At 37.6% G+C, this 25,426-nt stretch overlaps 1 protein-coding gene and 1 long non-coding RNA gene across 2 annotated transcripts in view; both read right to left on the bottom strand.

The window, feature by feature from the left end:
- Nucleotides 1-25,426, bottom strand: part of Arl15 (ADP ribosylation factor like GTPase 15) — a 386,850-nt gene that overhangs the window by 245,740 nt on the left and 115,684 nt on the right. The window contains exon 2 of the mRNA XM_048368443.1: nucleotides 4,791-4,935. Coding sequence (XP_048224400.1) covers nucleotides 4,791-4,935 — 145 coding nt within the window. The remainder of the gene's footprint in view (nucleotides 1-4,790; nucleotides 4,936-25,426) is intronic.
- LOC125367748 lies at nucleotides 23,106-24,254 on the bottom strand. Its single transcript, XR_007214141.1, has 2 exons — nucleotides 23,830-24,254; nucleotides 23,106-23,435 (listed from the first exon to the last, which is right to left on the bottom strand). It is a non-coding gene; the product is annotated as an uncharacterized LOC125367748 (long non-coding RNA).

Here is a 25,426-nt window from a genome sequence, read left to right on the forward strand (position 1 = left end):
CAACTGGAACTTTCCCTCCTCTTACCTCCCAGCACAAGCTTCACTTTCTTATATTCTTTTCCCATCAATCCATCACATCGACTTCTTGATAACTTTCCATCATGAAGTACCATCATTCAACTATGGACATGGGTTATTTCCATCTAATGTTCAGATAATTTATTAATCTAGCTGAACAAATGCAAACTTTGTCTAAGGAATGTAACACATTCTAACTTCTTCCATTATTAAGGGCAACATTCTTCAAACCAATGGCAAGATCTATGTCCTAACTCACCTTTCAGATCTCTAAAACCATCAGTTCTAATCCACACTAATAATCATCTCCAACTTTCCTGATCAGTGTGGCTAGAGTTTTATCAGTCTGAAGGTTCCATCCATGTTTTTACATGTTGCCAGCAAATAATGATAGTGTTAATTATTGTGTTCCAAAATGAATAGTGTTACTTCAATTCATTTGCTTTTTATCTCATGCATTGGCTGGAACCTCTATGCTATTGTTGCATGAAAGGAGTGAGAAAAGTCATCCGTATCTTATTCTTGGTCGGAGGAGGAAGAATTTATCCTTCACTGCTATGACAACAGTGAAAAAGTACTCATAGATAGAATTTAATCGTTGCAGGAATTCCTTTATATTTATACTGTGTGGAGAATTTTTCTCAGAAACTGTTGTTGAATTTTTTGGTGATCTCTTGAGATAATCATATCATTTTCCAGTTTATTGGTATTGTAAAGTGATTTTTTTTCTTTCAGTGGATAGTGCTAGGGCATATTGCACATGCTAGGTAAATGCTTTACCACAGAGCTACAGCTACAGCCCTTGATAATTTTTTTTAAAGGAAACCAATTCCACATTCCTTAGATACATATAAATGAATTCACCACTTTATGGAATGTTATGCTACTATGTAGAGTTGTTTGTTATATTTCGTTTGCTAGATTTTTGTTTATAATACTTACATTGGTGGCATTGGAGGCATTGGTTATTGGTATATAGTTTTCTTGTAATATCTTTGTCTTCTCTTAATATCAGATTAATGCTGGTTTTATAAGAGGTGAAAAGATTTCCCTCCTCTTTATTTCTCTGGCAAATATCACAGATAATTGATATTGTCTTTTTCCTTAAAATGTTTGGCCAACCAGACCTTCAAGTTTTCCTTCCTTAAATATAATTTCAATTTATTTAACAGATACTTATCTATTGAGCTGTTTCTTCTGGAAAGATTTCTTTCAAAAAATTACTCATTTCATCTAAGTTGCCAAATTTATTGATATAAGTTGGTCATAATATTCTCTTAATAACCAATTAGAAGCTACACAATGTCCCTCCTCTCCTTCCCTATATTGGCAATTTGTGTCTTCCTTTGATTTTTACTAATCAGTTTGCTAGAATTCCACCAATCTTAAATCAGCTTTTGGCTCCATTAATTTCCTTTGTTGTGCATCTATTTCATTCCTTTCTAATCAGATCTTGTTCTGTCTGCTTACTTCAATTTAATCCATTCTTTCTTTTCAGTGTCTTTAGATATTCACTGCAGTTACCTTCTCCACAAAAGTTCTGCTTTTAGACCTTTAGCACAAATTCTGATAAATTGTGTTGTCATTTGATACAATTTATCATTTGATACTTCCTTTGATCCATACGTTTTTAAGAAGTAATTAGTTTTTTATATAGTTGGGGATTTTCCCAGAAATCTTCTCATTAACAATTTTTAATTCAACTTCATTGCAGCTTGAGTACATATTTAGTATGACTTGAGTCCATCTAAAATTTATTGAGGCTTATTTACATACTAGATGGTGCTCTAATTTGGTAAATGTTCCATGGGCACTTAAGAAAAATGTCTTCTGTAACTGGGCAGAGTATTCTGTAAATGTTAATCAGGTCAAGTTGGCTGTTAGTGTTACCTGTGTCTACTATATCATGACTGATTTTCTTTCTATATGGTATTAAATAACAAAAGAGTATAAGCCTTGATTGTAACTGTGCTTTTATGTTTATATCACTTTGCAGTTTTATCCTTTTGTTTAATATATTTTGAAACTCTGATATTGGGTACACAAATATTTAGCATATTGTTATATCCTCTTGATTAAATGATTCCTTCATCACTAACTTCTTTATTCATAATATTACTCTTTGCTCTGAACTTCAAATTGTCTAATATTAATATAACCATTCTATCTAATCCTATCTTTTAGCAATCTTTGTCTATGTTTAAATTCCATTTTCTAAGGCCAACATTTGGTTCAACCCTTCATTTTCTTAGAACTAATATGCAGTATCTTATCAAATCAGTCCCTTAATTGAAGAGTTGAGACCATTAACATTTAATGTGACTGCACATGATGGTATCTGAATGTATTGCCCTGCTATGTGTTTCCTACTTGTTTCATTTATTCATGTTTCCCTTTATTTCTTTATTTCTTGCTTTCTTTGGACTGAGTAGTTTTGACAACTCTGTTATTTCATTTGAGATATCACTGTTTATAAAATTGTAAGAGTACAGTCTACAATATCAGTCTACCTTTAAATGTTATTATGCCACTTTGTATATGGCTTAAGAAATCTATAATAGTGCACTTCCTTTTCCTACATAACTTTTATAGATTGTTCTTGTACATTTTAACTTGGTTAAACAGTTATTTTTCAAGATATGCAAATGATAGAAACCCAATATTATACAATTGTTCATGTAGTTTCCATCTCCTGTACTGTTTATTGTTTCATATATATTCAGATTTACAACTGGTACTACTACTCTTCTGTGTGAAGGACATCTTTAGTATTTCTTACAATACTCACCTAAGCTAGGAACTGGTGGCTCCCATCTATTATTCTAGCTACTCAGGAGGCTGAGATCTAAGGATTTCAGTTTGATGCCAACTTGGGCAGAAAAGACCATGATGATACTCTATCTCCAATGAACCACAAAAAGCTGAAAGTGGAGTCTTGGCTCAAGTGGTAGAATGCTAGCACAAAAGCTCAGGGACAGCACCCAGAGTTCAAGCCCCAGAACCAGCAAAAAACAAAAACAAAACCAGAAAATGATATTAACCTAACTGTAGTAAATTCTTTCCAATTTTCTTTTGCTGGGGAAAAAAATTATCATCTTATTGCTCTACTCACTCACATTATTTCCAATGAGCAGTTTCTCACTATGTTCTTGAATGAACGATCTTTCGTCTGCCTTTTAAAGATTTTTTTCTTTGTATTACTCAAGGATCCCCAAAGCAATAAAATGAAAAATGTGTGTATATGAAGCCAAGTAAGCTGTGCTACATGACCTTAACATACAATCCAGGAAGGGAGCTAGAAATGAGAAGGAAGCAGCAATGTGACAAGCTAGATGGTAAACCTATGTCCTATGTTTAATCTAGTGGCAAAGGAAGGAAGAATTCAGTCTAGAGGGAAAAAGAACATAGTTATAAAAAGCTTTGTGCAAAACGGTCACAATTCTTATCTCTGATTATTCTTTGGGGACTCACTGGCATCCCTCATTCTTTCTCAAATGACTCCTTCAATCAATCAATAAATTTATCTATCTATACCTATATCTATGTCTATCTGTATATATCTATATCTTTATCTATTGCCAGTCCTGGGGCTTGAACTCAGGGCCTGAGCACTGTCCTTGGCTTCTTTTTGCTCAAGGTTAGCACTCTACCACTTGAGCCACAGTGCCCCTTCCAGCTTTTTCTATATACGCAGTGCTGAGGAATCAAACCCAGGTATTTATGTACACAAAGCAAGTACTCTACCACTAGGCCAAACCCCCAGTCCTCTATATTTCTTTATAGGTTTATAGCTTCTTATCTATAATCCTAAAATCTACAAAGTTCTCAAATCTTGTACTTTTTTTTAAATTCAGTTGGTGGTGGAAACTTAACCTGAACTCATGTAAGGCTTCTGATCATCAATATTTTTCCTACTTGTTGTGCAACACTGGAGAATAATTTCATCACCCACCCATCACCTAAGGAATTATATCATCCTTGGCTTACTTTTGTTTTTCACTCTCCAAAACCAACTGGTCCTCAAGCTTGGTCAATTCTAATCTTCAAATACTGTGTCGAATCCTTTCTTTGATCTCTGTTCTTCCCATTACTCCCTTAGCTAAGGGAGTCTGGCTCTCTCACATGGCTGGTATATTCCAACTTGAGCAACACTTCCACTTCTATCTTTTTACTGGTTAACTGTCAATAAGAGTCTCACAGATTTTTCTTCTCTGGCTAGCTTTGAACTGGGATTCTCATATCTCAGCCTCCTGAGTAGCCAGTATTACAGGCATGAGCTACCATTGTCTGATTATGACATTTATTTTAACTTAAAAAATAACATGATAATACTAATCAGTGGTCCCTGTGCTAACTGTCCTCTAGGTAATTAATGGTGTGGAAAAAACATATAGACATCATCAATGATACTGCTTAGGCAGTTTATAACAACAACAACAAAGAGCAACATGAAAGAGAAAACAACTCAAAATGAAACCAATTGTCATAGGACCAAAGTTCCAGACTTCAGTTTGTTAAATTTACCTGAGTTTTACATATTCTATGCTATTGAAATGACTAATGAGAGGGACAGTGGGTGCAGTAATTTAATGCTTAATTAGGTCCTCTTCTTTTGAACAAGGGACAGAATGTTTAAAATTGACATAAATGTGCAGAACAAAGTGTGGCACTATAAACAGGAGGGAGAGTAGGGGGTCACGTACAAAGCACAGGAAATAGAAAGGCTAAGAGCTGAGAAAGTAGAAGGCACAGACTCTTGGAATGGCACCCACCTGTGGTTGAAACGACATTCTCAGGGCTTTCACTGCAGAGCTTTGACAACAGACTGGTCTTTCCAGAACCTGTGAGGCCTATGCAAACCAGATCATATTCTGGTCGTGCAGGTGGTGGTCCCTTGCAGCAAAGTGCTCTAAAACACTGTCAAGAGAGAAGAAAATGGGGTTCTTTAAGATTGCTAACAACATTACAACTATTAGTAACTAAATAACCTACCAATTATAAGGAGGAAAATTATAAATTGAAAGGGAAGAAACCTAATCATTTTAAAGAGTAATCATTGCAACTGAGTAATGTCACCATTGTGGCTGCCTCATTTCCTTCCATGATAGGACATGATGTCATCATATGGTATTCCCGCCAAAACGTACCAGCTAAACCTAACCTATATCTGAGGAAACTAGATACAGACAATTTAAATAAAATCCTGAAAGACACCTTGTCTGCTTCCTATCATTTTTTCTTTGACATTTTTACCAGTGTCTCAAAAGTCAAAGAAAAGACAAAAGAACTATTCCAGGATAAGAAGACTAAGAAGACAAAATGAAATGCAACACATCTTAGATTACACCCTGAATGAGGAAGAAAAAAGTGCCACAAATGACATTATTGGGACAACAGTGAGGACTGAATATAGACTGCCTATTAGATAACAGTGTTGCATAAGGTTAAATTTCCTGAATTAAATAACTGCACTGTGGTTATATAAGGAAAAACATCATTGTTCAGAGAAAACACACACTGAAGTACTTAGAGGTGAATGGTCTTGATATATGCAATTAACTGGCTCAGGAAAACCTGAGATCTCTTATCTCCATCTCCACTTGGTAAGGACTATGCTAAAGCAAATATAGGAACTCATTAATAACTGTTGACGCTAAATGAAAAGTGCATAGAAAAAGTATCTGCTTTACTTAGAAACTTAAAAAAAAAAATTAGCCAGACACCGGTGTTTCACACCTGAAATTCTAGCTAATCAGGAGGCTGAAATCTGAGGATCACGGTTCAAAGCCATCTAGGGTAGGAAATTCCGTGCTATTCTTTATCTCCAATTACCCAGGAAAAAGTAGGAAGTGGAGATGTGGCTCAAGTAGTAAAGCGCCAGACTTGAGCAAAAAAGATAAGCAAGAGTCCAAGCCCTAGTACTGGCACATGCGCGTGCGTACGTGTACACACGCATGCACACGCGCACACACACACATTCTTCTGCAGTGCTGGATATTAAATCCAGAGCCTTATGCATACTAGGCAAGTGAATTCTACCATTGAGCTATCCCACATCCCTTTGTCTCGTAATTCTTTTGATGTCAACTCAAAATAAAAAGGTTTTAAATGACCAAAATAGATACATAAATTGAACTCAATGCAACCCTACATATATCTGCCACACTGGCCTTTGCTAAACTCTGTTCCAGGTCAAATGACCTTAGAGTACTGTGAGCTGTAATGTGGTTACAAATAAACTTATTTGCTGCATAAGAATAAAAACCACTGGATTTGGAGGATAAGATCTCATTCATTAGGGCTTTATCTTTCTATCTATTCCACGTCTGTTTACTATGGGCCAACTATGTACCTATTTTGTAGAACTTCAAATATTCAGGCCCTGGGTGATTCCTGGGAGAATGGAAGAAAGGGGGTGGGGGGGAACAGTGGTCAGGAGAGAGGAAGGGAGGAAGGCCTACTCACTTGTAGGTCACCTGGAGATCATGAGGGAAGAGACCTATAAAAAGTGTTGATTCTTCTCATTCAGATAAAATCTGAGTCCTGGGGCTGGGAATATGGCCTAGTGGTAAGAGTGCTTGCCTCCCATACATGAAGCCCTGGGTTCAATTCCCCAGCACCACGTACACAGAAAACAGCCAAAAGTGGTGCCGTGGCTCAAGTGGCAGAGTGCTAGCCTTGAGCAAAAAGAAGCCAGGGACAGTGCTCAGGCCCTGAGTCCAAGCCTCAGGACTAGCAAAAAAAAAAAAGAAACAAAAAAAAAATCTGAGTCCTAACTGGCTGTCCTAGTCTCATAAATCAAGCTTGAAGAATTCTCTCCCTAGTTTCTCATGTCCGGTCACCAAACTTGGTCTATAATATGATCTCTGAAATGGCTCTAAATCTGTCAACTTTCAGCCTAGGGTACTGTCACCTAACCATCAGCATTTTCCCACTGGGTCCAGTATATTTATTCCTTCTTGCACTTTCTGTTCTCCATACAAAGTGTGAAAAAAAACCAATCTGATTATATCTTCTTAATCTGCTCCATTGATTTCTGTCTACTATCAGGTCCAACCCTCAAGGTCCACTACAATCACTGACTGTCCCTTGTCTCTCCTGGAATGGAGCCAGCCTCTCTCATTCAAGGCACTTATCCATGTTCTTTCCTCTTCCAATTCATGGCCTGGCCAACTCCTAAGCACCACCCTTCCCCAGGGCATACAGTTCTGATCCTACAACTTCATAGCAATTAGTGTCAAGCTCTCCTAGCATGGTTGTGAATTCATCATGCAGGCAATTATAGCTTCTTAACTATCCCCATGCTGTGGGAAACATGTCTGACCATCTTCATCCCAGTATTCTCAGTGCTTAGCAGAGCAAGTACAGAAACTACCCTCAAGACATAATGGTTGAGGTGGAAATGCATGATATTTAAGTTGTACCTAAGAAAACAGAACAGTGAAGAGATATTTGACCCATGTTCTCTAGGTACCCCAATACTTTGAGAAAATCATGTCAAAATAACAGAAACCTTTGGCATTGCCACTGCATGTGAATAACAGAAGTTAGCTTAGTTCCCAAAAGAGTGGCTTTGATGTAGAAAATCTACTTTGTTGGTAGGTTTAGAGCTTCTTTTTTTCCCCTTAAAATTATTTTCTTCAGTTTTTAAGAGGTTCTACTGACTTCTGGTAAATAATATTTTATGATCCATATTCTACACGGATTTATGAAACTCTAATCATATTTCCTCTCCGTCTTTTCAAGCCTGAGGAGTCCTAATTATTTCAGTCTGTCTCCATATAGTAACTCTTCCTACCCCTTCATCTTAGTAGCTCGTGTTTGGCCTTACTTAGTCCCATTATGCCTTCTCCTACAAGATTAATGACCACAACTATAAACAGCCTTCTAGATGCCAACACTTCACATTCTAGACTCCTATGAATGCTAGCTCACATTGCCTAACTTTTCACAATCTTTTTTCCTTGAAAAAACAAGTATCGGACTCAGGATAAAGAATTCTTTTCTAGAGAAAGGTCTATGTGTATTCTTTCAAAGATGGTCATCAGCTAGCGGTTGTTCTTACATAGGTCAGATCTTCCATGTTTTCTTAATACAGGCAATACTACTCATATAGCTTTCCTTAATGTTTTGCTTCGGTCTTTCTTGAGGAAAGTGGAGAGATGCCCTATTTCTGGCTCCATCTTCATTCAACTGCTATGCCAGAATTCCTCTAGACAATTTTAGACAATTTCCTGGCAGATAGAGGAACTGGCCCAACTATCTAACTGAAACTATCATACAGCCTAAGTACCAAAGTCAAATTGCATGGGATGGGTTGCTACCAGCTTGGTTGATTTATTCATACATCAATATCAGTTAACATTCTTTTGCCCAGAGTTTCACTATTTCTTCTCCATGGTCTCATTAAAATCCAAAATATAAAAACTTTGTGTAGCCAAGCTCATCAATCTCCATAACACAAGCTAGTTTATTCAGGACACCCACATACATCTGACATTAAAAAAAGCAAAAAAGCAATGATATTCTATTTCTCTCTGCACATACTTCCCAATGATGGTATTTCTATTCCTATGAGTCTAATCCTATCGAATGCTGAGACTTCTAACATGACAACTCCCTCGTTACACCTTCAATCACTTTCCTGAAAGACTGGCTCTATAGTTCCCACAGTTCTGGGAAACTCTAAACTAAATCTGGATAAAACAAAGGACTCACCAAAAAATAACCCTGGCTATCAGAGTAAGGTTATTATTACGATGATTTCTAATGATTATTATAAGGCAAGATCTTTGAAATCAATCAGTGAATGTTGGAAATAAATAAATTCATGGTTAAAAGGAAAAGTGTCAGATTTTTCAGGCAACCAGATAAAACTTGTATGTTCCATTTCAAGTGGGGGAATAATGCTTGACCCACCCCCACCGCAGGCAGTTTTCATTTTTGTTTTTGTTTGTTTGTTTGTTTGTTTTAGACCTTAATCAAGCATTGGATCTTCTAGTCAATTTAGTTAAAATTACTTGTTTTGGCCTCTAGACTATACTGTACCAAAGTTCATTGTGTTTGTCGCCTACAGCAGTTCGGGTATTGTGAAGAGTAAGCCCTTTTCACTGCTGTACAATACGAGACACAATGCTGTCGGCAGTCCTGACAGAGAGTGGCAAACTCAGGCTTCATTCCCAGGCCAGACACTGAGGCATTGTGTGACTCCGCGCAAGCCCCATAAACCTATCCATGCTTCAGTTTCCCCATGATTAACCAGTAACGTTTAACACTATCTGCCACTTCCTTTCTTCGGGAGGATGTTATAAGTCATGGATTCATTGCATTATGCTACTAAGAAAGGCGCCAGACAGGCAAATAACTGTTCATCATGATGCTCATTTTCTTAAGGTATCTTGGCTGCTAGTTAGCTTCCTTGGGCAATGCCTGGCAGTGCATAGTCCAGACTGAGCACCCTCACCCTACCCCCACGCAGTGGCCTTCACAAGCAACTTCCCACCCTAGTTCAACCCAAGATGCTATACACATCACCCTTGGCCCTAGCTTGCAGCAGGAAATAGAGAACAGAGCCAGTCTGAATTGTAATTACACCCTCTGGGGGGTAACCAAGGTCACGGTCTCCCTTGCCTAGATTACTTCATTTCATGAGTCTTTTCCCACAGGGTCAATTATGACTTACTCCTTTTTGAAAGAACCCACGGTATTTATTATATTTGATCAGGACGTGGGACATTCTCCCTTAGAAGGCATACATAAGCCTTTGCCAATTTCATCTGTGAGAAAATGATGTGCCAAAGTCGTCCGTGAGGGCAAAGTCTAGAATCACCAGGGATAACTGGGTAGTAGACATTAGAGAATCACATAATCATAACTAAAATGTAAACCAGCTAAAATGCAGGGGAATATACATAAGGAATATTATCACAGGGAAGAAGGGTGATCGCCTATGCTAGTCATAATCTACAAAAGACAAACTTGCAAAGGTAAACATGAAGGCTTGCATTTCACTCTGGTGCCCTTGAAGCAAAATAACAAGATCAATTACAAAATGTCTTCATTTCAGTTGAGGACAGTATGAAACATTTGATAGGCTGGACAGATCACTAAACACAGTGGGTCCTCAGGAAATGTCTTCTCAATAAGTCAATACTGTACAGCACTAACTGAACATTTAACTGTATAACACATTTCCACCTTGATGAGTCTAGCTACCTACCTTGCTCACTAGTTGTCAAAAGCCTAAGCACGTAACCTCAGCACCAAGGTCCCACACACTCAGAATGAAAGGCCCTCTCTTCTGTGTTTGAACTGGCAAATCCCTATTCAAACATCTGCCTAGACAGCAGTCACCTCCTCTGGGAAGTCTTCCTTCATTCTCTCAGATAAAGAACCCTTTCTTCTACTTCTATCTGTACCTACACTTTTAACACAGCAAATAAAACTATGCCACATCACATATTTTTTTTCTAACTACAGATTTATCATATAATAGAAATATGCACACAGACCCAGGCTATATCTGTTTTTCATGCTACTACTGGTTCAAAAACCTTCATTTTACAGTCTCTGGGGCTGACCAAGCATCAAAACAGGGCAATAGGGCTAGTTTTCCAGCCACTACATATTTCTGACTGAGAAACTTAATCAAAAGCCTCCCATTCTGGCACCAGCCCCGACTCTGCCAGTATTTCCTACCAACCAGCCTGTGTCGTGAAATTCCCAGCCTTTTGGGACATGCCATTTGTTTCAATTGACGCTCTGTTTCTCATCATGAATACAAGATTTTATTCTGAGTATGATTTCAATTTGATTGAAGCTCTGTATAGTTGCTGGAAAAAATTTTTCTTCTGTCAGCTTCAAGACTTCCCCACAGCCACTCTGTCCACATAGCCACTGCCCCACACCGCTTCTTCCTTTTAAAAATATGGGTCTTACAAGACAAAAACTCAAGGGATCTTGTGACAGAGAGCTGTATCTAGGGCGGGGCACTCAATAAATACTTGTTTGATTAATGAAATGTATATGAGTGGGGACCTAAAAGCAAGATCCCCATTTTTAAACCTTTTTAGCTAGTGGCGGCTCACACCTGTAATTCTAGCTACTCAGGAGACTGAGATCTAAATTATCATGTTTTGAAACTAGCCCAGGCAGGAAATTCCATGAGGCTCCTATGTCCAATTAGCACACGTGCACACACACACACACACCACACACACGTGTGTGTACATGTGGGTCTGATTAAATGAGAATAAGTTATAAGTGTTAATTAGGAATAAGTTAAAGTGTCAGCCTTCAGTGAAAAGGGTAAGGAATAGAGCCATGGCCCTGAGTTCAAGCGCCACTACTGGGAAAAAAATAAAAAACCTTTTTAAAAGGAAGTGGAGTTAGTTCTTCATTGTTTTATGGGAGAGGGGACAGAGCTGGGAATCGAACCCAGATTTCAGCAACAATAGATAAGCACTCTACCACAAGTTATATCTTAGTGTGTAGAAATGTTTCCTAACATTAAATAAGTTCAATGATTATGAAATATTTAAATGTATGAAATGATCTGATTTGTTTAAAAATGATCTGATTAGTTTTTCAAGTCAATAGTAGTCAAACTGTTTTTGAAAACATAACCCAATAACCATAAGTGTGTTACAGCCACATTGTCAGCCATTGCTGCTTGAGCTCCATGGAAAAGAGACCTGAGGATGGGTAGGTGTCCGCATTAGTTAAGAACAAAAATGAAGGCATCTAATACTACTGAGCACCAGAAATAAGTAATTTGTGTGTAACAGTTCACTTCTGCCTGAGAACAACACAGCGAGAAACATTCAATATGGCTCCCACAGACTAGGATTCAAACCCTGATGATCTGGTTGGTGCCAGAGCTGCTTTCTGAGCCCCTGGAATTATGGACCACTAACTTTTGGGGATGTATCATGCAGAAGAGTCTTCAGAGCCATTCTTTTCACCTCTGCAAACATACCACACATTTGATAGACCAGGATGGTGAGTAAGTTGCATAGCTGGGTCTTGTGTCAGGACTGTTTTGCTCCAGAGCCCTGGCTCATATCATAGAACTGATATGTTCAGAGCCCAACATCAGAACACCAAAACATGTGTTTCTGTTGTTGGGAGGAAGATGGAGTTCAGTCAGCAAGTTTGCCTGTGTAATTGAAGAGAAAAATGGCTAGCAAAGGAAATCTTTGTATTGCTTCTTTACCTGCAGTCAGTTTTCCAACAAATGTACCTTTCATTCTAGGGAAAGGGTCTGTGTAGTTTCCTCCCCACCCCAGAATTAAAAGACGTGGAAAATAAACCTTATCTGCACCAACAGAAACAGAAATAATCAGCAAAGCAATGGAATATCATCAAGTTTGTGCCTATTACTGGCCACAGCCTACCAGAAAACTAGTCCACAAGTTAGGAGAAGAATCTCCTTTTTAAGGTGAGGAATCCCATAGCCCTTCCCAATGAGAAAAACAATGGGTTTCTTGTTTGTTTCTTTGTTTGTTTGTTTGTTTGTTAGTTACAGAAGATAGGTCAAACCTTTTGGTGATATGGACTCCTAGGAGCTCCTAGATGAAGGCTTTGGTCCTGAATCGTCACAGGGCTGAAGCTTCTGGCCCATATATCACCCTGCCGTAGGACACTAAGTCTGTCATTGCCTTACCCTTTGTATTTCTCAATCCACATTCCCTTTTGGGGTGAAATACTCCATTATTTCTGCTTTGTTCTGGGCTGTCTCCTGTCTCTGTCCCTATTAACTCATGGCAACAAAAGAAACAAACAGAAGCAGGGGATTTCATGCCCAGCAGCTATAGACATTGGCCTCCCGGCTTTGCAGAGGGGCAGACATCTGAGACTGAATGGAAGAGAGTGCCGCTGAGCTGAGCCAGACCAGGGGCCCATGTGGCTCCCAGGCTGCATCACTCATCCCCCCATCAGTGACATCCATGAGTCCAACTATGGGTATTTCAAGAAGAACCCAAAATGAGGTTTGAACAGCTAGAGTGTATATCAGATAATTAGATTCTCATAGCTATCCAAAATTTCAGATCTCCTCAAGAACAAGATTAAAAAAGAAATTAAAAGAGGAAGCTAAATGAAAATTAAATGTGCTGATTTTTTAAATGGAATTGTTATCTAGAAATGGTCAGAGGAGAACTGTAATTTTAAATATAAATTTTATAATAAAATTTCCAATAAAATCCAAGACGTGCATGTCTATAATAGAATCCAAGCTTTTGTCATTTTGTAAACATCTCCAAATCAGGACTTCACCTAGGTCAGTTTCAGATCATGTACTACTTTTAAAAGAAGCAACAGAATACGAATGTAGCTGCAAAAAAAAATAACTACCTAATACATTTTGTATCAGATCTCTTTTTCAGTCATTATCTGAACAGCATTTCTAAACAGTAAGTAGGACATAAAAATACAAAAACACTTTTAACATTTTTTAAACAAAAGGCATTTTTCTCTATATTATGAAATTGGAAAGAACCAGGGCATGAAAACATTTAAAGAGAACAAGTCTCCTTAAGTAGCTTAGACCTTCAAATGGATTAAAGTCTCACCTAAAATCGCCAGGAAAGAACTCAACAAAATTCAGTCTTTCTCTTACTGGTGTTTTTGGAACTGGAGAAGAGGTGGTATATAGCCAAAAACTGAAGGTAAAAATGGAGCTAAATTTGCTTTTCTTAAAGTCCCTAATGATTAAAATCTACGCTGTTCCTCATTTAACAGTCTTTGGGCCCTATAAAGATGGAGTTCGGTCCCACATACTCTCTTGGTCATCAATCCAGTATATCCATTTACCCCAGCCTGTACATCCCCTTCCAACTTCCCACTCCTCAGTCTAACGCCTGTGATCAGGACTTCACCACAACAAGAGAGTTCCCCTGGACAACGATATCAACTGCAGTGTCATTAGCGCTCACGTTGTACTCAATTCTCCTTCAGCCTCTAACATGCTATTATCTTTCTAGAACAACACATAAATCCATTTCCAGGATTTAAAATCATCATGTGCCTAGATAATATCCAAATTCCCCACACGAGTAAGCAGATTCGGCCTTAGGTGTCATTTTTGGTGTCTAATGGTTGTTATTAGAGAAATGATTCCACAGATCCGTGAAATGCCTGCAAAGCCTTTAAAACAGGATGGAACACATAAAACTTTACAATAGCAATTCTTATTGTTATTTTCCCACTATAAACTTGGCCCCTATTACCATCAAGGAGACCTTGTATGCAATTATTGGTCCATTCTTCATGTCATCCAAAGATCCCCCCACTGCTTACACATCCACCATCTTCCTCTAGCAGACTCCTTCAAAGTTCAGTTCAGTGTTCACCTCCTCCAATACTGATCTATCCTAACCATTAAAGCAATTCTCTTTGAATATGAGTCTCTACGCAGACCCAGACAAAGGCATGCCAGGTAGATGTATGTGTGATCGGTGCATCCTCCAACCATACTGCTTTCACTGCTGACAAAGACAAATGTTTACTATGGTCTCGTGAAGAGCCAATACAGTGAGTTAAATGTTATCTCACCTCACACATCAACACACGTGCCAGACAGATTCTGATTGCAAAGTCTGTTATTGGTGATGAGAGTGGCAGAATGGGCACAGCTGGATATTTCAGATCCACAGCTGAGCTGGCAGCAGTGGTAGTTCAAGATATCTTCTCACTTTAAAAGCTGGAACTAATCTGAGAGTTATTTAAAGGTGTGCTTTATTAAAGAGGCACTTTCTGTCTACTGCCAAACGTCACAAGCAAAAGCTGAATACACAGAAGGCAAATCTACTTGAGAAGATAATCTATGCCATAGAAACTTATTTCTTTCATCAGCCACAAACTATTTATTAAAAATATCAAATTCTATCCAAAACAATTTGTCCTCCCCCAAGATTAAGACTAACATGAGAACATAATTTATATTTAAGGAGTTGGGGGTACTTGTTTTATTATATTCCCTAAGGCTCATAAAAGCACAAATGCCTAATAGATGGCATAGGAACCTCCAGATAATTGGTATTAGTGGCATCCCATGGATTTCTAAGTAGTCCTACTAAAATGAGTACTGATATCATCAATTTCCCTTAGCCATTCTACCCCACCTCCTCCCCTACTCTGAAATATTCAAAGGAGTTCGCAAACTACAGAAAGGCAGGTGATTTGAACACCTCAAGTTATTTCCTAAAAGGCATACCTTTTTTTCCTCTTGTATTGAAGTGTTGATTGCAAATAACAGAAAACTGATACACTGGAAAGATTCTGACATTCCAAATAACTGCAAGAACTGAACTGAGGCAGCCCCATAGCAGCCACTGTTCAGAACTGCCACTCCCCTCAACTTCCTGCCTCCCTCTGCCTAACTACTCCACAGAAGCCACTAGAGTGGTCTCTGACTGCTCTAGCCTGGTGCAACAGACATTCAAGCTGGAGCCTCCAACAAGCAAAGATGGAACCAGGAAGGGGGAAAAAAATCACCAATTACCCTGCCCCCAAACTGAAGCAGTGAAAAGAAGGAGCTTGAACAACACATGTGCGATACACCCCGCCCACACACACACCCCAAAGTATTCACTTGCAAACCTGCTAAACACAGAATCAAGCATCCATCTTGTCCTTTGGCCCACTAGATAGCAGACTCACCCTGTACTACAGTTGAAAGTCATAATGAAAAATGATTTGTTCACCTTCCACTTCTATAATCCTATTCTGACAGGAAATAGCCAAGTCTTAAAACAGACAAGAGAAGTCAGGCTGAGTCTAAGCAGATAGGATGAGAGCCAGTAGAAAATGCAACCTGGATTTTCCTGACCAAACATACTCTGCCCTCGTGGTATCCTACTCCTGCACTGTTATTTAATACTCTATGCGACTTCCCTTCTTTCCCTACTTCACGGATAAATCATTACATGTAAGAAGATGTGGCTGGCTGTGCATGTGTAGGAGGCAAATGTCTGACAGCTCTTGTGCTTGAATTTGCATATTCTTGCTTTCCTTTCAACTTTTAATATCTTGCAAGAAGAAAATGGGACAGGACCTAGTTGGAGCCCAGTATAGCACCTAGCTTTTGTTACTCGAAAACAAAAGCACAGCAGGGTAGTCTGGGCTATTGTTTTGTCACTAGAATCATACATATAAAACCCATACAATTCTTACAGATGTTTGACTGTGCTTTTTATTTTGCTTTATTTTTAAAAATAAAAACAACTCTTGTTTTTAACATGTTTTTATAACTAACACAGTATCCTTCAAGTCTTGTTCCCATTTATAACTCACACCATAATCCTGAAGCAACTGTTACAACAGCAAAACAAAATAAGAACAACCAAAAAACCTTACTCCTCTGGATTATACAAAAAGAAAAAATAGAGCAATCATATTTATGGTTAAGAAAGATAAAAATAAAGCATGGCAAACAAATTCAACTTTCCCACAAAGAATACAATAACACAACAGAAATAAGCTGTCATGTTAAAGAAAAAAACAGAAGAACAGAAGTGAGAAAAAAATGATTAGAGACAGGCATGTGTTTAAAACCAATAACAACAAAAAAAAGATATTAGGCTTCAGGTGTTCAGTGAATCTGCGAAATAATTTATATTTTGCATTAAGAATTATGATTCCTGGGGCTGGGAATATAGCCTAGTGGCAAGAGTGCTTGCCTCGTATACATGAAGCCTTGGGTTCGATTCCCCAGCACCACATATATAGAAAATGGCCAGAAGTGGCGCTGTGACTCAAGTGGCAGAGTGCTAGCCTTGAGCAAAAAGAAGCCAGGAACAGTGCTCAGGCCCTGAGTCCAAGGCCCAGGACTGGCAACAAAACAAACAAACAAAAAAAAAAGAATTATGATTCCTGGGCTGGAAATATGGCCTAGTGGCAAGAGTGCTTGCCTCATATACATGAGGCCCTGGGTTCGATTCCTCAGCACCATATATACAGAAAATGGCCAGAAGTGGCGCTGTGGCTCAAGTGGCAGAGTGCTAGCCTTGAGCAAAGAAAGAAGCCAGGGACAGTGCTCAGGCCCTGAGTTCACGGCCTAGGACTGGCCAAAAAAAAGAATTATGATTCCATCTTGAACAGACTCCATAGGTCCCCATGGCTTTTCTTAAATGAGAAAGGAGATCCACATAATTCTTTGACTTGTGTTAATATCAAATTTATAATTAAAATAATTTTGGCTAAAAAGATTTCCAAGGTAATTGTTCATAAACAAGTTAGAGATAGTGTTTGCCAGAGATAAAATATGCATCACCAAAAGAACATTTTAAAAAGTATCTGTGAGGATCGGGCTTCCCATGAGAACCACACAAGGAGAATAAGACATATCCAGAAACAAATGCAAGAATTCTCTACCATGTAATAATCTGAAACAAAGAATTTTGGTCATGACAAATTCTGCCTATATTAAAATAAAACCTGAGGGCCGAAGGATCAGGTGAGGAATTTAAAAATTGATCTGAGATTATCATAACCAACTGGACTTCTAAATACCACAGTTCTCCCCTCAATCCTACTAATTTTTATGCTGCCCAAAGTAGTGCAAAAGATACAATATGCTGAACAGTGTTAAAGCACACATGATTTGTTTCATGCTTTACTGAGTGTATTTACTATAAGCCATACCAAGTCCTCCACAGAAACAAGTGTGAAGTCAATGAGAGGACATTAAGAGGATAATCAATAAATACATATTTGATCAAACATGGCAAAAAGTATAAATCCCATTCCACTCAGGTTAAAGCAGACTCCAAACTTTGGAAGACTAGAGATGGATAGTGCCCTCTGATTTCTATTTAAGATTCAGTAAAATTGAGAAAACAGCGAGAGAGAGAGAGAGAGAGAGAAAGAGAGAGAGAGAGAGAGAGAGAGAGAGAGAATAAAATTACTCTGTTCCTCAAACTTCCTTCCTACAAGGCCAATGTAGGTGGAGGTGAAGAAGCTGGATCCCTAGAACAAGGCCCATGTCTCTTCTCAAACTAGACCTTTAACCTATGATCTTCTGAATCTAGTAACAAAGTAATTCTGTCTTTGCTCCTTTAGAACAAAATATGGTTTCTTTTTGCCATCATGGTCTCTAAAAATAGTAGTCCCAACAGTCATCTCTCCTTAAATATCCAACATCAACATGCTATGTAACAGAACCCTACTGGGAAAAGTCTTCCTAGCAATTGAAATGAGTAAAGACTAGCAAGGTTCATATCCAAAGCTTTAATCACAGAGGAATTAAGCTTTGGGCAGTAGGATAAGAAAGAAGTTAGGAATTTTGTTTTAGATACATGTGATATGACTATGATTAGAAAGCCTCATAGCAACAAACAGTAATATGGACTTATATTTGAGTCTGGGGACCTAAAATGAAGTCAGGTTTAAGATACAAATATGATCATCACTGGATGGTTTTGAAAGCCATGTGTGAGGGAGTTTTCATACAGGAGAGAATAAGCTTTTTGGTATTCGTGCTCAGAAAAAAAGCTAGTGAATTAGTGTTCAAATAATTAAAGCAAGAATACTTTGTTGTTCCTAATTCCTTTAAGTTTACAAATCCCATTACTCTAGTTATAAACCTAGTAAATTAATAAAAGTCACTTGCAATAAGGACTTTCATTAACATTCAGCCCTATTACCAAACTTAAATGCCATTTAAAATTTTAGCTAACATTTATAAACATAATGTATTCAGTTTTATTAAAATACTTCAAACAGTTCATACGGAAAATGTTTTCAAGTACCAAATAATTATAACTCCATGTTTAATTATAAATTAAACATAAAGCTTAGTGAAACTTAGGTTCTTAAACATTCTACTCCTAGTTATAAAACATCTGTACTTATAGTCAGTAATATAAATCAATTATCAAATTTGATAATTGTAAACATAAAAATTTATATTAAACCCATGATGAACATATCAATAATGGGAGTTTTATTTACTGCATTATATATGCATATAAATCAAACTTCAGCCAAAGGCTTCCAGCTTTGCTAGAGATGAAATGCAAAGTTTCATGCACGCTAGGTAGCCTTTCAACAAAAGATTTTTGACAGCAAGTGACAATTTGGACCCTCATGCCACATTGACCAAAATTCCAGAGAATTTTTATTAAGGCAATGTAAAAGAAAACATCATGTCTTAGTCATGGTTTGGCCTATGGTATGTACTCTAGGTTCTCTAGATTCAAGTAACACATTACCTAATGCTTTTATGAAATCTAGATAAGGGATAGTTCTCCTAGTTGCACCTAAATTGTTTCACTAATTCATTGGATTTTGCATGTATTTGACATTTTAATGTCTTCCAATCTAGCCCACAAAGCACACAATAAAACTAAATGATCCTTTGAAAAGATATACCAAACTGAAAAATCTTCAGCTAGATGGACTAAAAAAAAAAAAAAAAAAGGCTCAAATTACTCATCAGAAATAAAAATTATATTACTACTACACAGAAATACAAAGGACTAGAGTTTTTTGAACAGATAAAGCAGACAAAGTCCTGGAAATACCAAACAATTAAATCTTAATCATGAAGAGAGAATTTGACTAGGACTATATCTATTAAAAAAGAATCAAGCAAGCCAGGACCTGATGGCTCATACCTATGATCTTAGCTACTCAGAAGGTTGAGATCTGAGAATTGAAGTGTGAAGTCAGCCGAGGCAGACAAAACCATGAGACTCATTCTCTTTGTAACCAGAAAATAGTCAGAACTGGAGGTATGGTTCAAGTGGAAGAGTACCTACCATGTGCAAAACACTCAGAGAGAATGTAAAGCTCTGAGTTTAAGACTTAGTACCAGCACACACATATACATAGGTAGACGACTGCAACAGTAGACAGAAATCTTCTGACAAAATCCAGCATTCCCGGAAGATTCCACCAAACCTTTATAGAAGAAGTAAGACCAATCCATTTCAACCTTTCTCCAGTGACAAAAGGGTGAAGAACATTCATATCTCATTCCAAGGTACTACTGCCATATCAAAGCCAGTCAAAGACACAGTAAGAAAGAAAACTAAAACAATACTCCTTGTAAATACTGACTAAAAACCTCAACAATGCATTAGTATTCAGTTTCATATTGAAAAATTATATAGCTGGCTTTGTTTACTGGAATGCAAGGATGGTTCAGTAAAGAAAAATGAATAACATATTAACAAATAAAAGAAAAAAACCACATGATTACTCAAATGATACAGAAATTGGACAAAATTCAACATACCTTTACGAATAAAAAAATTGGCCAAGTAGAAATAAAAGAAAATCATCTCAATATAAGAATAAAAGCAACTATTAGATACTATAGTGAAAGATTGAAAACTTTATAAGATAAGGAATTAGGAAGGATGTAATTTCAAATTTCTATATATAACTGGAAGTTCTAATTTCACAATAAGTAAAAGGAAAAAGAAAGGAAAGAGCAGACTACATAGACCATTTCTCAAAAATAAAAAACAAACAAAATAAACAAATTAACTTAGCAATAATAAAAAGAAATTTTATAGTTAACACAGATAAATCAGTTGCATATCTGATAAACAATCTGAAAAGGAAATTATGAGACAATTCTGTTTATTAGAGCATGAGAAGGATAAAATATATAGGGCTAAAATTTAAGGAAGGTTGGGCTGGGAATATGGCCTAGTGGCAAGAGAGCTTGCCTTGTATACATGAAGCCCTGGGTTCGATTCTCCAGCACCACATATCTAGAAAATGGCCAGAAGAGGCGCTGTGGCTCAAGTGGCAGAGTGCTAGCCTTGAGCAAAAAGGAAGCCAGGGACAATGCTCAAGTCCTGAGTCCAAGCCCCAGGACTGGCAAAAAAAAAAAAAAAAATTAAGGAAGGTTAAAAGCTTGCACAATAAAATCTACAAAATATTCTGGAAGTAGTTAAAGAAAACAAATAAAAACACATTACATGTTCATTGAGAAGAAAACAGTATTTTTAAGCTGTCAATCTTACACCAAAATAAGCTATGAATAGATTTGACAGATTTGATACAATCCCTATCAAAAATGCTATGGTAGGTTTTATTGTTGTTGTTGTTGTTGTTGTTGTTGTTGTTTTGTGTGTGTGTGTGTGTGTGTGTGTGTGTGTGTCTGTGTGTCTGTTTTGTAGAAGAAAAAAAAAAAACACAAGAGCCAAGAATAGCAGTTCATGTTTGTGATCCTAACTACTTGGTAAGCAAAGATTAGAGGGACTGAACTTTAAGAAAACCCCAGAGAAAAGATAAAACCCTATCTTAAACAACTACCCTGTAACTCTAGCTACACAAGAGGCATACATAGGAATCCAAAGCACCTGAGGCCCAAAGCCAGCCATTTGTAAAAATGGGAGGCTCTATTTGAATAAACAAACAAACAATCCTAAAGCAAAAAGTACAAGAACTGTGGCTCAAGTGCTCCTTTCTACCACATTAGAGGCATTGAGTTCAAACTCCAGTTTCACCAAAACCAAAATGAAACCATAAAGAAGTTTATATGGAACCTTGAGGTACCATTAAATAAACAAAGTTGGAAGACTAATATATATATGGATTTCAAAACAAAGTTACAGTAATCAAAATATGTAGCACTCCATAGATGCATAGACCAACAGAATAGAATTAAGAGCTCAGAAATAGACCCTTGGGTACAAGGTCAAGTAATTATGTATGCCAAGGTTTCTAATACATTCAGTGGGGAAAGGGCTGTTTTTTAATGCATGGTACTTGAAAAACTGGATATGCAACTGAAGAGGAATGACAAATACCTCTTATCTAACACCATGCAGAAAAGCTAACTTTGCAAAATGAATGCAAGTCCTAAATTTAATACCTCAGACTATAGAATACTGAAAAAAATACAGAGTAGAAGCTCTGATATTGAATATGGCAATAATTTCTTAGATATAACACCAATGACACAGAAGTAAAAGAAAAACATAGACAAATTGGACTTTAAGAAAATTAAGCCATCTTGTGTATCAAAAGAAGGTATCACCAGTATAAAAAAGCAGTACAACAGAGGGAAAATTATGTATCATATACAAGATTAATATTCAGAATATACAGAGAATCTCTAAAACTCAACAAAAGAAACAATACTATGAAGAATTGGTAAAGAATTTGAATAGAGATTACTCCAAAGAAGATATACAAAGGGCTTATAAGTACATGAAAAGACACATTGTAATAACCTCCTAACGGTCACACTTCCTAATATCATATTAGGCCTCAGGCTCCAACTTATAAGTTATGAAGGTAACACATATATTCAAACCATAGCAGCTAGTCTCAAAAACAAAGCAAAACAAGTAACAGAAAATAAAAAGCGTTGGCAAGGATTCAAAGTAACTGAAACCTTTGTACAACGTTGGTGGGGATATAGAATATAGCCAGTGAAGAAAACAGTATGGTCGTTCTCCAACAATCAAAAATAGAAGTGCCAAATGATCCAGTAATGCCACTTCTAAGCATATGTCCCAAATAGTTGAAAGCAAGGTCCCAAACAGAAATCTGTTCAACAGTGTTCATAGCAGCTTTACTCGCAACAGCCTAAAACATGCAAGCAACCTCTATGCCCATTGATACAGAAACAAATTTGCAAACTGTAGCAGATTTACCCAATGGAGTACTATTTAGGCTTAAAAAGAAAAGAAGTTCTAGCATATATGATACTACGTTTATCAACCCTGAGGACATAATGCTATGCAATATAAGTCAATGTCAAAAGACAAAAGCTGTATTACACTTACATGGGTTATTTTGGGAATCAAAGTCATAGTGACCCAGATGGGTGGTTGCCAGGATCTAAGGGGAAGGATAGGGGGAATTATTATGCAGTACATGCAAGAAAGTTTTACATGATGAATCATGGGGGTGAGTGGAGATAACTTAGATGCACATAATTAGGAATGTGTTTAATACCATGGAACTATACACACAAATATGATTAATGTGGCGAATTTTATATTATGTGTATTTTACCACAATGAGAAAGTGGGGGATGGGGAGTGTACTTGATAATTTATGTCTAATCTGTTTCTCCTAAAACATTTCTCCTCTAGTTAATCACATTCCTTTTCTATTTCAGTTGCTGAGACCAGTAAATCTAAAATAATCCTTGGCACTAATTTTTCTTTCAAACCACACATCAATCCATCAGAAATTCTGTCAACAACAACTTCAAAATACATCCTAAATCCAAGTACTTCTCACCACCTCTACCCTCACCACTCCAGGTTAAGCCACTATCATCTTTGCTATTCTAAGAACCTAAAAACTGGCTTTCCACTCTAACCTCTCTACATTCTATTTACAACACAGAAGCCAGAACCATCAAGTTAAAATGTCAGGTATTGGCTCTTCTCAAATTAAAATCCTCCAAATCTGCCCCCCATCTCATTTAAGATTTTAAAAAACTGAAGGATTGACCCCCACCCTATTGCCTCAGACCCATACAGACAGCAGGCAAAAATTTCAATATATGAACCTGCTTTGATATGCAGGCACCAGGCAAAAACCTCACTATGGGAACCTGCTTTGATATGCAGACAAGACTTCTCACCTAGGCCCAGCTATAAACAACCCTTTATGGGCCAAATGGAAAAGCCTAACTTCCTAGACCTAGTGGTGCTTCTATTAACCTGCCTCCTTGCTCACACCCCATATAAGCCTGGTCCCAAATACACCCCCTGGCACAACCTACAATCACACAGGAAGGTCTGTGCCCCTCGCTGTTCCTCAGTAACAGTCCTCACCTGTTGATGATCGAGTCTGTCCTATTCCCTTTCCATTCTCCTCCATTTTCCCAACACTAACCTTTCAAATAGATCACAAGGCCCTCTTACAGTCTTCCACTGTCTTCCCCTCCATCCATCCATTGCTCTATTGGGGCTCAGAAAATAACATCCTTAAATATGGCACAGCCATACTGAGTACTATTGAACTGAAAGACACTGGAAGATCTGAGAAGTGGTCTCAGAACCAACCAGACCTGTCTGAGCTTCTCCTGAGTTGTTCCTCTTCTTGACTTTGAGAGTCAGAGAACCTAGAATTCTTCTTCCTCAAGGTAGTAGAAAGTAAAGCTCCATTCCCCTAAAGCAAAGCCTAAAGCCTAAAAGTATCACTTAAATTTCCTCTCACCTTTCTGGTGAAAGACATTAACAAAATTCTATATCCTATACATATTTATCATTAATGCAATTTTTCTTGAATGCAATATCGTGTGTGTGTGTGCGCGTGTGCTTGCATACAGATCTTGGGGCTTAAACTCAGGGCCTCAGTGTTGTCCCTGAGCTTTTTTGTTCAAGGCTAGTATTCTAAAACTTGAGGTACACCTCTACTTTTAGTTGTTTTTGATGGTTAACTAGAGGTGAGAGTCTCACAGACTTTCCTGCCTGGGCTGGCTTCAAACCATGATGCTTAGGAAACAGCCTTCTGAATAGCTAGAATTACACCCATGAGCCACTGACACCTGGTTGACATATATATTTTATACATGGTATATCTTACACACTTATTTCACTCCTACCAAATTTTGTCTTCCTCTAAAATTATGATGCTAAGGGTATTCAAATGACAAAGGGTAAAATACTGAGAAAGAGACCTAATGTTTTACAGCCTAGAAGTCAGCCACAAGAACAGAAAGTAGTCAGTCTGATGAGTTAAAAGACAGAAAATCCAGTGTCAACAGTAGATGTATTTTGTGAGGGAAAAGGCTAGGTGTGGGGGTACATGCCTATAGTTCTAGCTACACAGAAGTCATAAGTGGGAGAATTATGGTCCAATGCCTGCCTCATGCAAAAAAAAAACAACAACAAAAGGCTCAAGACCCTATAAGTGCAAATAAGATTCTGGTATGTACCTTAAGTGTGTAGAATGGCTTCCTAGCATGCACAAATCTCTAAGTTCAAATCTCAGAACTGCTAGGACAAAAAGAAAAGGAAAAAGAAAGTGGGGGGAAGAAGTAACTGAATGAGTGCTGTAAGATCAGAGAACACAGACAACTATCTAGGAAAATGGAGGATGTTGTTGATCTGCACAAACACACTCTTAATGTAAGGAGGAAGACAGAAATCCAGGTGTGAATTTAGCTCCAATGACACGCTTTTCACCTGACAGTTTCATTTAGACAATTCCTTCTGTTCACTTTGGCTTCAAAGATACTGATGACTTCCATAATCCATGTCTAGCTTCAGCCTCTCTGTGCTGAACCAAATTAGAGGCAAATTCAAATTTTGTTTTATATCTGCATCTAGATACCCCACAGTACTCAAACTAACAAAACCCTGAATTCACTGTCAGTCTTACTGTGAGTTGTTCCTTCTACTTCCTATTTTTCTAAATGGCACCATCCAAACTATACTCCATCCCCAACCCTTACTCTCATGTTTTCTGTAACTCATGTAGT

Source organism: Perognathus longimembris, chromosome 19 (assembly GCF_023159225.1).
Source record: "Perognathus longimembris pacificus isolate PPM17 chromosome 19, ASM2315922v1, whole genome shotgun sequence".
Taxonomy (NCBI): Eukaryota; Metazoa; Chordata; class Mammalia; order Rodentia; family Heteromyidae; genus Perognathus; species Perognathus longimembris.